Here is a 13,840-nt window from a genome sequence, read left to right on the forward strand (position 1 = left end):
TATTTCGTATAAGCAGCATGCAGTGAATAAGTAGAATTTTCTATAACAGACATGTAAACAAGCAAGATAGTCTCAAGGTTAAAGGTTACATAGCAACTAAGCATTGTGCTTCGAGTGGCATTGCTCAGGACAGGATGTGGTAAACAAGCCACTCGACTTGTGAGAAGGTACGGAGCAGGGACACGTCTGACAAGGGGGGACCTTCACCTCCATGTGGCTGATGTTCGCATTCAAGATAGTTTCTCATATTTTCTAGGCTTCATCCATATCTCTTGAACAAAATGTAAAGGCCAGCCTGGGGCATTGTAATCTCACGGCCTCACGACAAAAACTGAAAATCTTTCATCTCTCAAGTTTCCTGCTGTTGAAAACTTGTATCCCTTGGCTTTAGCTTTTAATTTAACCAAGGACGAGTTTGATAATTTGGGGTTTAATTTTTTCACGCTGTAACAGCTCCCTTTTGCTCCTCGCTGTTTGTCATGCCCCCTAGAATGCTCTGCACTCCACGCTCCCGACAGCTTTACGGTTATGAGGACGTGTAGCATAGCAGCGGAGGGACCTGCCCAAGGGACCTGCCCAAGGGCCCTCTCCTGGAAGTGACAGAGCTGGGGTGGGACTGGGTCTGTGTGACTGTCAGCCCCCCTACCGTCCCACCTCGCGCTTCATACACGGGGCCAGACGATGACGAGTGGGATTGGGTTTCTGAGCCACCGACTTGTCCTGGACCTTTGCACCCAGTGGAATTTCCCCTGTAGTGTTTCCCATTAGGTATCTGGATGCTCATTTAAAAATTTAGAAATCTTTTAGCTTTGAGGGCTTTTAACAAAGAAATATAGTGAAAGTCTAGTTATTATAAGTAAAAGTAGGAAAAAGATACAAACTATGGCTTATCTTCTAACTGGAAAATTTTGGTACTTAAAAGACAGATTCTCTCTCAATCTCCTTAGGGGGTGAGGAAGAATAATTTTCAGAGATGCAGGTTTTTTTTTTTAGCAGAACAAGTTTCAATCATCATGTTTTAGCAACTCAACTTTCACTTTTCCTCCTGTCTTTTTCCCCCGTTGTTGGCAAGACTGTATTACTGCACTTTCTGAAAAGACATGGCGAATTCACTGCCATTTCTCAAATAAGCATATGGTTCTATGCTCTGGTCCCAGAAGCGGGGAGAAAATTTTCTCCAGACAGTTTGTTTTCCCTTTTGGACTTGAGGATTGGCAGTGAATCCCAAGTGAGCAAGAAGTCGGCGGGAGGTGCAGTTGTCTCCGTCAGGAGAGAAGGCTACTGGCCCACCGGGGCCTTCTTGGTGGTGTGGGGCTGCAGTGGCATCTGTGCGCCCCTCTTTCCATCGTGGGGACATGATGGTGGTCCCCACCCTCAGCCCCCAGGCACTTGGCTGGAGCGAGCAGCCCCGGGCCTGTGCTGCGGGCACGATGCCTGTCCCCAGGGGCTGCGCACGAGCTACTGTGAGTCCTGTTGCGAGCGTGGACAGCGAGGGGGCCGCCTCTGCTCCGTCCTCCTAGGAGGGGCTTTGCTAATGGGGCACGTCATGCTGTAGCTTCGAAGGCAAGGAAGAGCTTGGGTTCCAGATGAGCTTCAGGAAAGGAAAAGAAGAGTGAACTCGAGGAATACCAGGTCTCCAATTAGATTCATTCCCTGGGGAGCGATGTTCTCTTTACTTGGGAGTGTTGCTTGTCTGTTGACCTCATGGGAGGGACATAGCACCCTGACCACTACAAGTCTACTCATTTCCCTGATGCCTTTTTAGAAGAATTCTTTGTTTGTTCAAAAAAGAATATTGTGGCAATATTAATATAATTTCAACAGTTATCTTACTCCCCCTAGAATAATCCATTGCATGTTGGCGCATCTCTTCCCAGCCTTTGTCCATATCAATCCCTAAGAAATACTCTTGCAATTAAAGAACAGGTATCAAGCATCGTCCGTCTTGCCACAGAGCACAGTTTGTGATTCCACTTTAAATGGCTTTTCAGCGCTCCAGGCAGAGAGCCATGTCTGCCTTCACCTCTCCCGCAGGCTGGCTAGCCGGGCTGTCTTTAGAGTACCTTCACCATGACGGGGGTGTGACCTGACTGCCTCTTGACAACATTGTGATGAATACGATGACCATGAAAATTTTTGTATGTTGCATTTTGTAGCAAAATAGTTTAAGGGGCTTGTTGAGCTTGAAAAGGTATGGAGTTTTCCTTAAAATCAGGTGTTTCCAAAACTTTCTTTGGTGACAAGCGACTGCCAATTGTAGGCCCCTAGAAGATATTAGAAAAAAATCAACACACTTAATCATCTATCAAAGTAAAGGTGACGAATTAATGAAGATCAAGAGAGGAACTGCTTTCCAAGAAATCTGCACAATGGAGTGAACATTTTGAAAACAGATGTTTTTAATTGTTTCCATGGTTCTGTAATTTTTGTTGCCAAAACAATGATGTGAACATGTCGCCTATTAAAAACTCTAATATCTGCACCTTTAACTTGGGAACAGTGTTTTTGTAATCTGCTTTAAAATCCTTTAAATGAAAATTTCAGTGGATTTTGAATTGGGTTGTTAAAAATATGAGAATTCAGTAATCCCGTCTGATTAGTTGTAGGAGCCATCGTTTAACATCGGGGAAAAGGGAGATTTCCTGGCAAAATGGTCACAAAGTCCTTTGCATCGGCGGTAGATGGAAATAGAAAATGTCCCTCTCGTTGCCCAAGGTGGGCATCTCCCATCCAGGTCCGCGCATCTCTAGGACGAGTCTTCCTTGGCGCTGATAGATTTCAGTGAATAAACTGAAGCTGTACTGGGCTACTTTCAGATCACTGAGTCACAAAAAGTTCCCTACATTTGAAAAAAATGAAAGTGTCGCCAACCTGTTATTCACTAAAAATATTATAGCATTTGATTTAATGATTTCAGAGATTTGTTGATACTTTTAGTAAAGACATGTTAAAATAAATTTTAAAGCATTGGCTATTTTATCGTTTTCTCATCCTTTAACGTGTTCTATTTTTGGTGTTTGTTTTAATGTTCACAATATATTGGTACAGTGGCACACTGTGTAACTTATCAACAAACGGATGTGCTTAAGGGTTTCTCATTGATGGGGTGCACTGTCAGACGAGCTCAGAGACCATGGATCTGGGTGAACTGGATTAATAATTCTGCGGTAACTCTTGAGAGTACCGATTTGTGGCTTGCTTTTCCGTACCAGGTGAGCTGGTAGAGACTTAACCAAGTACCTGGCAGTGTCCTGAGCACAAAGCAGTCAACCTAAAGGAAGCGCTTTCTGAATCGAGCGAGCTAACGCGCTTCCTGGGTTCCTGTAAGAGGAAAGGAGTCTCAAGATCTTGCCGTCACATTGGTCTCCTTCTTGGCCACCAGCTTCTTGTGTCCCTAACTGCTCACTGCCTCAGTGCAGCAGTCAATCTTGTCCCTCCCGGGCTGTGGGAGCCCTGGTCGCCGTCTCTGAGGGAAACCACCTTCACATTCCTGGTTGGCGTGATACGTGGCAGGTGCTGCACCTGGTGTGTGAGCAGGGATGTGGCGTGGTGGCCCAGCCCCTGGGGACATGTGCAGAGGCAGCACTCAGACTCAGCAGCAACAATGGCTTCTAAGGCCAGTCCGATTTCTCGATGCAGTTTCAGTGGGGTTGACTTGAACACGCAAGAACTCCAGCCAGCGCTCAGGGACACGAGGAGGCACTGCGCAGAGGAAGGAGTCCTGGCTTTGGAGCTCAGTAGACGTGGGCTCAGGGCAGAAGATCCATTTCCCACGTGCCCTGAGTCTGACCTGTTTCTACAGCTTACTTCTAGAAGATCACAGTGACAAAACAGACCTTTTCCACACAGGATGTACATCTCTGCACACAAACATCTGCACACCCCTCATAAGTGTCTGACAACAGTTTCATGACAGATGCGTGCAGGACGAGGACTGTCTTGAGTCCTGTAGAACCAGTGAGACTCCAATGGTCCACGCCACCCTGTCCATCCTGGAACTTGGGCCACTGTGATGTCACACTCTGGTCTGTCACCCAGAGCATCAAGGCACCCCCACCTGCCATGCTCTATAGCAAACCATTCATGGTTTTTATAAGGGCTTGACTGTAAGATGGCTGATCCTAAAAAGAATCACTTGGGAGCATCCTGCTTTTGGTTTTTAGACTTCCAGGTCAATAATCTGTATTAACTGTGCAGTTTTGGAAATGTTACCTAATCTTCCTGAGCCTCGTTTTTGTCCAATTGTAAACTGGGTTTAAAGTGGTTGTGTGGTTTAAGTGAGTTGACACATATAATGTTTACAGAGCACATAGAAGGTGACATTCATGGATCTAGTCGTCCAGTTTAGCCGGAGGGGGGGGGTGGGTGGGTGGAGTTCAGCTAATCAAGGGTGGGGGTGGCCAGAGCGTGAGGGCAGAAGTGGCGGCTGCTGCTGTTGTGTTTCCAGAAAGTCCCTGCTGGAGACAGGTGGGCTGCGTTGGCCTGTAGCTCCGTACCAGGAAGCGTCTTAGTTTCAAGATGCTTATTTTGTGATCTGGGTGGTTTCTAACCCTCTCTTCTTTCTTTGTGTTGTAGGGACCCAGCTATTCAGTGGTCAAAGTGACTTCAGGATCACTACCTTGAAGTTTCATCCCAAAGACCACAGCCTTTTTGTGTGTGGAGGCTTCAGCTCCGAAATCAAAGCTTGGGATATAAGGACCGGCAAGGTACCACGCCTCCCTCGCTTGGCCTTTCCCTGGGAGAGCTTGCCCGATGAGTTGAACGATTGGAGTCAGGGCAGCATCCATGTATGGGACCCAGAGCTGGAATAATTACCGCTTAATATCTAATCAGTGCCAATCGTCATTTTTAGATGTTTTGAAAGACCCTTGAGTTGTTAAGACTGTTAAAACATCATAGGTGCATTCTGTACAGCTTACTAAAAATATCTGTTGAGCACCTACTGTGTGCAAATACTTCCAGATGATATAAATAAGTCAGCCTTGGGTCACTCAAGGGAATAACGTGTGGATACGGATAACTGGCGCTGAGAGTGCTGTGTGTGAGCGAGCGAGCGGGAGGGGCCCGAATTCAGAGCGGGTGAGTGCTTTCAGCTTGGCAGGAGGAGGGCTGCTTAGAGCAGGCCGTGTTCCCTGTGGGACTTGAAGGCTGGTCACGATCCGTCCCACAGAGACGTGGTGTCCACTCCCACCTCACCACAGCCTGCTGCTCCTCTTGCTTTCACTTACTTAATATGTGGCATCTCCATCCTTCTGGTTGTTCGGGCTAAAACCATCAGAACCATCCCTGCCTCTGCTCTCCCTGTCATACCCCGCACACCTGGACCATCAGCAAATGCTGTCGTAACTCTGGTTCAAGCCGCCATCATCTCGCGCTGGGATAATTGCAGTAGTCTCCTGTCTGGCATCTCTCTTTCCCCCTGCCCCTCACAGTTTGTTCCAAGCACAGCAGCCACAGTGGTCTGTTGCGGTGTAACAGATGTGTCACTCCTCTGGTCAGACTCCTCCCTGCTCCAATCTCACTCACAGTGAGAACCAGTGTCCCTACAGTGGCTCACAAGGCCTGTGTGATCTTCCCTCAGCTCCTTCTCATCATCTCCAGCCCCACTAGCCCCCTTGCTTTTCCTAGGACACACCAGCACTTTCCTGCCTCAGGGCCTTTGCACTTACTGTTCCCTCTGCCTGGAAGGCTCTTCTCCCAATTTCCTATGTAGAGGCTTCCTCCCTCCCTCACAAATGCCACTTCTCCAGTGAGGCCTTCCCTGACCACCATGCCAGCCACCCCCTGGCATTCACTAGTCCCCTTTGCCACCTCATTTCTCTCCAGAGCACTTATCATCACCTGGCATACTTTGGATTTTACACTTTGGTTTGGTTTATTTATTTGCATGTCTCCTTCTACTTGAACGTAAGCTCTCTAGGACAGAGATTTTGTCTGCCTTGTTTGCCCTCAGCTCCTAGAATAGTGCCTGGCGTGTAGTCGGCACCCAGCAAACCTCAGCTGACTGAATGAGTGAGTGAAGGAGGAAGGCAGTCACGTGGAGTGTGCAAGTGCAGAAGCTGGGGATGTGAAATGTGTGCGGGGGCTGGTGGCCAGCTCGGCTTGGCTGTGTGGCCCCAGGCAGCGGGACAGGCCTGCTGGGCAGACAGTCTCTCACTGCCCTGAGTCTTGGTTTGGATTAGCAGTGGGAGCCATGGAAGTGTGTGAGCAGGACGTGCTTGGATCGGGGCTGAGGGGGCTTCGTGGAGGGGTGACTGCCGTGGTATGACAGCCTCTGGGGTCTCAGTGACTTCAAGGACAGCTGGTTTTCAAGATCTGAGAAGCACTGCCCTGGTCTGAAGGAGGTAGACAGCCACTCGAGTCCTACAGGGTAGTTCATGATCAAACCTGTGTTGAACTTGACTTTGAAAGAAGAAGAATGTCAGAGAGTGTCCTCCTTTGTTTGGGGTTCAGGGGACCCAGTGGTCCCACCCTGAAGGCTCGAGCCTGCTGCATCTGTATCGCCAAAATGTTCTCCTTCAAGGCTTCCCACTCTGGGGCCGCCTCCCTCCCCGTCCTGGACGCGGGCCGCCCTCACGCTGCTCTGCGCCCAGCAGAGGTTGTTCCCACACGGCCTGGATGAAGGGAGGTGAGACCAACCTCAAGGTCAGGTTCAGAGGCCCAGGGGGTGCCTCAGACCGGCCGCTGCGGGAAGACGCTGGAAGGGGCTGCTGCTGTTTTGAGGAGAACCTAAAAACAGAGACAGTTTCTTCAAAGAAGACAGGACGTTTTCTTCATAGATATCTTGCTTAGAGCACTTCACACGTGGTGGATGCACAGAGAGATGTGCTCTTTTAAAAAATGTGACACAGTTTTCTTTCACAAAGAAACTTCTCTTTACAAAAATATTTGGAAACGAGAGAAAAGTTACCCACAAAGAAGTGGACACAGTGAAGTTTTTTAAAAACTCTGGAACACTTATATTTAGGATATAAATACCTGATAAATGAAAGAAAACACAGGGAAGCGCTGTGCGAGCTGGAAACTCTTAGTCATGCCGTGAAGCGAGGCCTCCTGATTACCCAGCCCCGCTGACGGCCACGTCCCTTAAAGGTGTGCTTACTGTTTTTAGTCTCAAAGACCAAACACGTAAGAAATTACTCACCAAGGACGCCATCTGATTTAAGAGTTTGTTAAAAATATCGAATTTTCTCCTTTAAGGCAGACGCCAGCTGACGAGCTTTGAAAATGCTGGGGGAGAAGAAATTAGAAGCAGATGTTGCTGTGACTGGTATTGGCATGTTTGCGAGTCTCTCCCAAGCGAATAATGTGGGTAAAGGGATCCATGCGCTATTTGTTTTTACTTTCTTTTTACCAACAATCCGACTGCCTCTCCTCCCCCGCTGGGTCGCAGGGCTAGTTCCATTGTGCATCAGCCAGGCTCGGGGGACAACTCTCTTTCCTGCTTCAATTACGGTTCTTCTGGCAGGTGTGGCCTGAGTGTCTCATCTGGACTCAGCGGGGAGGACCAGAGAGAAAGGCGCAGCCTCCCTGCCCTCTGGGCTCCCCTGGGTGGCTGACTTTCCCTCCGGCTGGGCTCCCGCGGGTGTGTGCCTCTGTCCCAGGTGCTGAACTCCCCCGCCCTCCCTGGCGCACGGAGGAACATCCAGGGCTGAGCAGCTTGACTTTCTCTGCCTGCCTTCAGGGACAGCGGTGGCCACTGCCGGTGGAAGCAGGAGGGACACAGACCTTAGCTTAAAATCAAGACAAGCTTCCTCTCTTGTATACACTGGGAAGGACTGTTGTGTTGTAAAAGAAATATATGATTGTATGAAAAAATTAGAAAATAGGAGGAAATAGAAGAAGTAGTCAAGCCAGCCAAAGATAAACATTAGGAACATTTTGATATTTTTCTTTCATTTTTCTTTCCCCCGTGTGTGTGTTTTTTTTTTAAAAAACATTGTTTGGTCTTATTTTTATACATAGTTGTGTACTTTGCTTTTCTCATAGCATTGTAAGGGTTTTCCTTGTAATCACAAACTCTTGTAAAATTTTCGGTCCATCCTTTGATGCAGGGTGTTTGGCCGGCTTGCTGCTTGCCCTTTCCCCGGTACTCAGGGCAGCATCTGACATAAATAAGCACTTGACAAATATGGATCAAATGAGTCAATTTCAAATGGTTTAATAACTTAAACCCTAGTTTGGACATTAAGGATATTTCCCCTTTTTGTTGCCATTTAAAATTAATAGATATGAGGATGGGGATCAAGGGTCAGCACACTGTAGCCTGGGGCCAAATCCGGCCCACTGCCTGGTTTATAGATAAAGTTTTATTGAAACACAGTCACACTCATTTGTTTATGTACCATCCAAGGCTACTTTCACACTACGGTGGCAGAACTGAGTAGTTGCAGGAGACCACATGGCCCGCAAAGCCAAAAATATTTATGATCTGGCCACCCCTGCTATGGATAGATCTGGTTGTGACATCTGTCACCCTATTGATTATCGGGGCTAATCGTCCTGATCTGGCTGAGAAGGGGGGTGCCCCTGTGCCTGACTCTTTTATGGGCATCCTTGCAGAGACGGTGTGCTCAGAGAATGTCTTTTCCAGAGAACTGTTCTTCAGTCAGGGGTGTTTGAGTCGTCCGTCTCTTGTTATAATCTCCAAACAACCACCCAGGTCTACTTGATTATACTTTCCACTAAACGACACATATTTGTGCATCTCGTGTTTTCCACGATTGGGGTTTATTTCCTTAAGCTTGGGTCCCAGAACTCAAATTGCTGGGTCAAAGCGAGTCAGCCTTTTGAAGGTAAGGGTTGAGGAGCTGAGGCATGCTGGGCTGTGAGCCCACCACGGAGCAGGACTGCAGGGCCAGCCAGCCTCTTGCGGGCTCTGAGAGAATCAAGGCTGGAGAGTAGTTGGAACAGATAACTCTTAAGCTACTTCCCAGTCATACAATTTTATGATTCCTTAAGCTTAGCCAAATGATGAATGTTGGGATTCTGGACTTCTCCAGTCCAGCCCGATTCATTACAGCAAATGGGCTATTTGGCTCCCCTTTCTTCTTTTCTTGGCCACTTTCTCTGCCTTGGGTCTGATGACTGGAGCACATCCCTCATTGCAGCAAAGTGCCTGACTTCGTTTCCAGAGGTCAGCGGGATGTGGTCCATGTGAGCCAGCAGAGCATGCTTCCTGGGAGCTGGCTTCGGGCCACCAGGATGGCATTCTCTGACTCCTCTTCCTCCTGGCAATCTGCTTGAACCTGGGTGTGAACTGGAACCCCAATGTCTATGATCAGACCTTCATGTCATTGTGGGGGCTCCTCTCTCCAGAAGCCCCTTCTGGCCTCCAGTGCTATGGCCTGAGCTCCAGGGGACCCTGACTCACGTCCTCCTCCACCACCCACTCAGCTGGGTGGTTTTAGCCAAATCCCTCAGGCCTAAGTGTCTCTCACTCGTGGTTTCCCGGTTGGTGCAGTAAAGAGAGAGGACGAGGTGCTCTCTAAGGCAGGGCTACCCAGACGCTCGTGCAGAGGAGGCGTGGGGCTCTCGTTAGGGTGCAGTCTGTGCCTGCAGGTCTGGGGTAGGGAGGTGTCCTCGCTCAGGCTGCTCTGACACAATACTGCAGAGTGGGGGCCTTAAACAACAGACGTTCATTTCTCACTGTACTGGAGGCTGGAAGACCGAGATCAGGGTGCCAGCGTGGTGGGGTTCTGGGGAGGGCTCTCTTCCTGGCTTGTAGATGGCTGCGTCCTTGCTGTGTCCTCACATGGTGGAGAGAGTGAGCTCTGGTCTCTTCTTCCCCTGATAAGGGCACCACTTCCATCACCGGGCCTCCACCCCCATGACTTCATCTAAAACTAATTACAGAGGCCCCACCTCCAAATACGATCAGATTAGGCCTTAGGGCTTCAACATGTAGATTTTGGGGGAGGGGGACACAAACCTTTAGTCTGTTGCAGACGTGATCCTACATTTCTAACAAGCTCCCGGGAGATGCAAAGGCAGGTGGTCCGTGGACCACACTTTGAGAAGCCAAAGCCCAAAGGGCTCTGAACATAGAGATCCTGGGCTTTTCTCACATCAGCCTGTGTCCTCGATTGGCCTGCACCACCTTTGACAGCTCTTGCCTTACTCAGTTGTTAGCACCTTCATCTGACAGGTGTTCATTTACAACTGCCTGTGTCGGGGCTGAGTTGAATCCTGTCTGCGCCCCAGCATCTCCCACAGAGCCTGGACCGGAGCAGGTGCTCAGCGGGCATCCTGGAGCATGCTGACAGGGTCAGCTGCCCCTCTTGTCATAATGGAGCCCTGCGGGGGCACCCACCTGCCCGCAGCTCAGGGACAGTGTCCACCCTGCGATCTGTGCAGAGGGAGTGGCCCTCTGACAACTGGGTTATAAAGACTGGCTGCAGTTCAGCTGCAACTGGTCATTGCAGAAGTGTGGGCAGAGGCAGAGGACTTGAGAGCTCCTGGTCAGATGAGGGGTGGAGTGCTGGTCCCCACACTGCCGTTCTTGGCCAGGTCCCAGCTCTCGTGCTCCCCTGTGTTTGGTGGATAACGGAGTTGCTAGTCTCACTGGTTTCCAGGCTTGCAGGGCCCTGGCTTGGTGCCCAGCGTGGAACAGGAGCTGTCCCGTTGCAGAGCGTAAGACACGGGCCCAGCTATCCAGGGCCCACCAGCACTGTGGAAATGCCCAAGGTAGTTACTTTAAAGTTCACTTTAAGATGACTCTGTAGTTTGAGCCCCGTTAGCATATGTCATAAAAGAAATTTCCCCCCTTGGATCATGAATCAAATTTGTAGAAAAACTCCCACGGAGCCTTAAAAATCATATTGTGTATTTAGTGAATCACCCTTTCTGCAAGTCTAAATTATGGAACCCCAACCTCAGCAAATTACCTCTCAGCTGAGCAGGATCGAGCCCTGGAAATTGGAGCAGCTCTAGAAGATCTAGGCCACGTGGCCCCCGGAGCTGGGAGCTCGGCCTCTGCCCCAGTTCCCCTCCCTTCCCTGGGCAGGCTGGCGGGGGGCAGCTGGGGCCCAGGGAGTCTGCTGACGCACGGTCTGCGCTGCTCCCCAGAAAGGGTTGCAAGTGCATTCAGGCTCCTGTTGGGCCTCTAAACACTGACCCCCATCTGCTCTGGGATAAATTCTCATGATCAGGTCGGCTGCAGCAGGCCCGCTCACTGTGGCTCCAGGGTTGATTTGACACGAATCATCAATATTTCATGCTTGTTCTACATCTTCTCTTTCTTTTTATGTCTGTCAAGGGCCGTCTTGACTTCCAGATGTAGAATTAGTTTTGTGACCTCCTTTTGGAGGTTTGTCCCAGACCCCCTGCAGGTGTGTGTCCTAACGTGCAGGTGACAGTAGGGGAGGCCCCGGCTGGCCGTCCAGACTGCTGCCACCCCCGTCTTGTTTTCTTGTTATCACAGCCCCTCACTCGTAGGCTGCATTTCCCAGAAGAATGTAAACTCCTGAAGGCAGGAATTTGCCTCCTTCGCTGCTGTATTCCCAGAGCCTGGGAAGTGGGGAGGGGAGGACTGCTGCATGAGTGACCGACAGCCCGAATCAAGACCGATTGTTCAAATCCCACGAAATGAACTCACCCAGTTGGTGAGCCACTGTCTTTGGTTTGTGCATCTCACGCCCCTCCTGTGGGCATCCTTCCCTGAGTGGCAGTGATACGAGCTGGTAAAGCAGCCGGTGCTTGCCAACCTGCACAGTTGACCTTGTACGATGGTCAGAAGGCCCTGGGGAGCCTTAGAGAACTGCTGCCCGGCCCCCATACCCGTGTGGAGGTGGCCTGGGCATCGAGAGTTTTTGAAACCTCTCCAGGTGATTCTAACGTATAGACAGGGTTGCGAACCACAGCCTTGGGGGCTGTGGATTGGGTGCCCAGGTGAGAATCTTGAGTGGGGTTCTGTAGGTTTCCACCCGCGTCCCTGAAATTTGCATTCCTGCAAATGGGAGCTGTCTGGAAGCCTCGGTGCCTTCACTGTGTGGTTCCCAGTGCCATCAGTTTTCGTGGTGTTGTAGGCAGGTTGCTTATTTGCCCTAATGAGGTTTTGATTACTCTTCATTTGTCTCTTTCATCGGCTTTATATTAAAAAGCCTTTTTATTTGGACTCTTTGTGCTTTCTGCAGTTCTAAGTTTTGCTGCAAACTTTTTATGCAGATGAGGGTAGGAGACTAACGAAGGCAGAGGGGGGAACAGGCGCTGGGGAGCCTGGTGCCGAGAGGAGCCCTGGGACTTTGGGTGGCTTCCCGTCTTTTCTGGGCTCCCACTGCCCCCGTCTGTCGAGCGGCGGTGGGGCTGGGGTGTTCTCAAGGCCTTGCCAACAGTCAGTACTGATTCGAGGTGGGGCGTGCAGGGCGCTCACCACGGGCTGGGCTCTGTCCTGAGCACGCTCCGTGTCATAGCTCATCTACCGCACAGCAACCCTGGGGGGCCTACCAGGCACTACTCTCACCTGTTCCACTGGCAGGGCCCCTGAGGCTCAGGAAGGTTCTAGCAACTCGTACTAGTGGGGTATGACTTTGAACAAGGTGGCTTGACCTCCACACCCGTACAGGTCCTCTTGTTCACGGCTAATGAAGCTTTAGTCTTGAGTGTAAATAAAGCTCCGTCCGTGAGGGCTGTGTGTTTTGTTCCTGGGGAGGCCTGTGTGGGGCAGCCCTGCCACGCACAGCTCGGTGCCTGGTCTCAGGGACCCGACTGTGAACGGGACCGTGGTGGGCCCTCTGGCCTCAGGCCTGAAATCGTAACCCCAGCACCTCTGTGAGGACAGTGTTTCTGCCCCCATGGTGTAGGCAAGGAAACCACTTCTGAAAAGTCCAGCTTTCAGTGCGGGGCGGGCAGTCACTGTGGGGCTTGGCTCTGAGCCCAGGTCTTCTTCTAAATTCTCCCTCTCTTGACCTCAGGAAGAGGACACGTTTCCTTTTAGTGATGTCACAGAAATTTCCTGAGCCCCACCAGACACCGGGCATTGTCCCAGGGCTTGGGCGACAAAATCCACTTGGACAGTCCTCGCCTTCTATGAGCTCAGTCTGTCAGGGGGGACTGTGGGAGCCCCTGTGAGAACGCACATTTCTTCCATATCTGGTGGATCCTTTGGCTTCACTGGCTGCTTCACAGGTGGCTGGGGAGTCCCTGTGTGTCTCGTGGGTCGTCCAAAATCTCAGGCAGAGCTGGGGAGGTGGTTCCCAGAATCCAGAATCTCAGAGACCTGCCACCTGCCCAGCCTTCTCTGTCATTTCACCCTGCAGCGCCTTCTTGGGGCTGGCAAGCAGACTCCCCTTTAAAACCTGGTGTGTGAGTGGCCAGCTGGAGCTCGGCGGGGACAACCAAGACCCATGGTGCTCAAGAGGGCAATGTCCCTGGACTTTCGTTAACACCCCGTTTCACAACTTCTGCTCTTAAAAATGCAGTAGGGTATGTCAGAAAACATAAAGCAGACTCTGGCCCTGTCATGATTATATAAACACAATATTTATATAATGCTAATTTATGAGTCCTTTATAATACATTTTACCACTGAAATAGGTTGTGTTACACTGAACACCTCTCCTTGAGATTTTTTAAAATTTAATATTTTTATTGAAATTGATTCAAAATTTATTTTTTTACTTGAAAACTTACTTTAGTTTGCCGTAACTAATAGGATCCAAAAAATCATGGCTTTGATGCCCTAGTTATTTTTTGTCTTAATATACTTTATTGAGATGTAATTCACATTTCCATGCAGTGTACTCAAAGTATACAATTCATTGGTTTTTAGTATATTTACAGAGTGAGGCAACCATCCTCACAGTCAATTTAGAACATTTCCCTCACCTCAGGAAGAAACCCG

General features: G+C 49.8%; 1 protein-coding gene across 5 annotated transcripts in view; it reads left to right on the plus strand.

Annotated features, from left to right (window-relative positions):
- The window catches only part of WDR25 (WD repeat domain 25), a 137,770-nt gene that overhangs the window by 91,016 nt on the left and 32,914 nt on the right, over positions 1 to 13,840 (plus strand). For all 5 annotated transcript variants that reach the window (XM_046647409.1, XM_046647413.1, XM_046647410.1 and 2 more), the window contains exon 4: positions 4,576 to 4,706. In XM_046647409.1, the coding sequence (XP_046503365.1) occupies positions 4,576 to 4,706 (131 nt within the window). The remainder of the gene's footprint in view (positions 1 to 4,575; positions 4,707 to 13,840) is intronic.

This window comes from Equus quagga, chromosome 20, assembly GCF_021613505.1.
Source record: "Equus quagga isolate Etosha38 chromosome 20, UCLA_HA_Equagga_1.0, whole genome shotgun sequence".
NCBI classification, from domain to species: domain Eukaryota; kingdom Metazoa; phylum Chordata; class Mammalia; order Perissodactyla; family Equidae; genus Equus; species Equus quagga.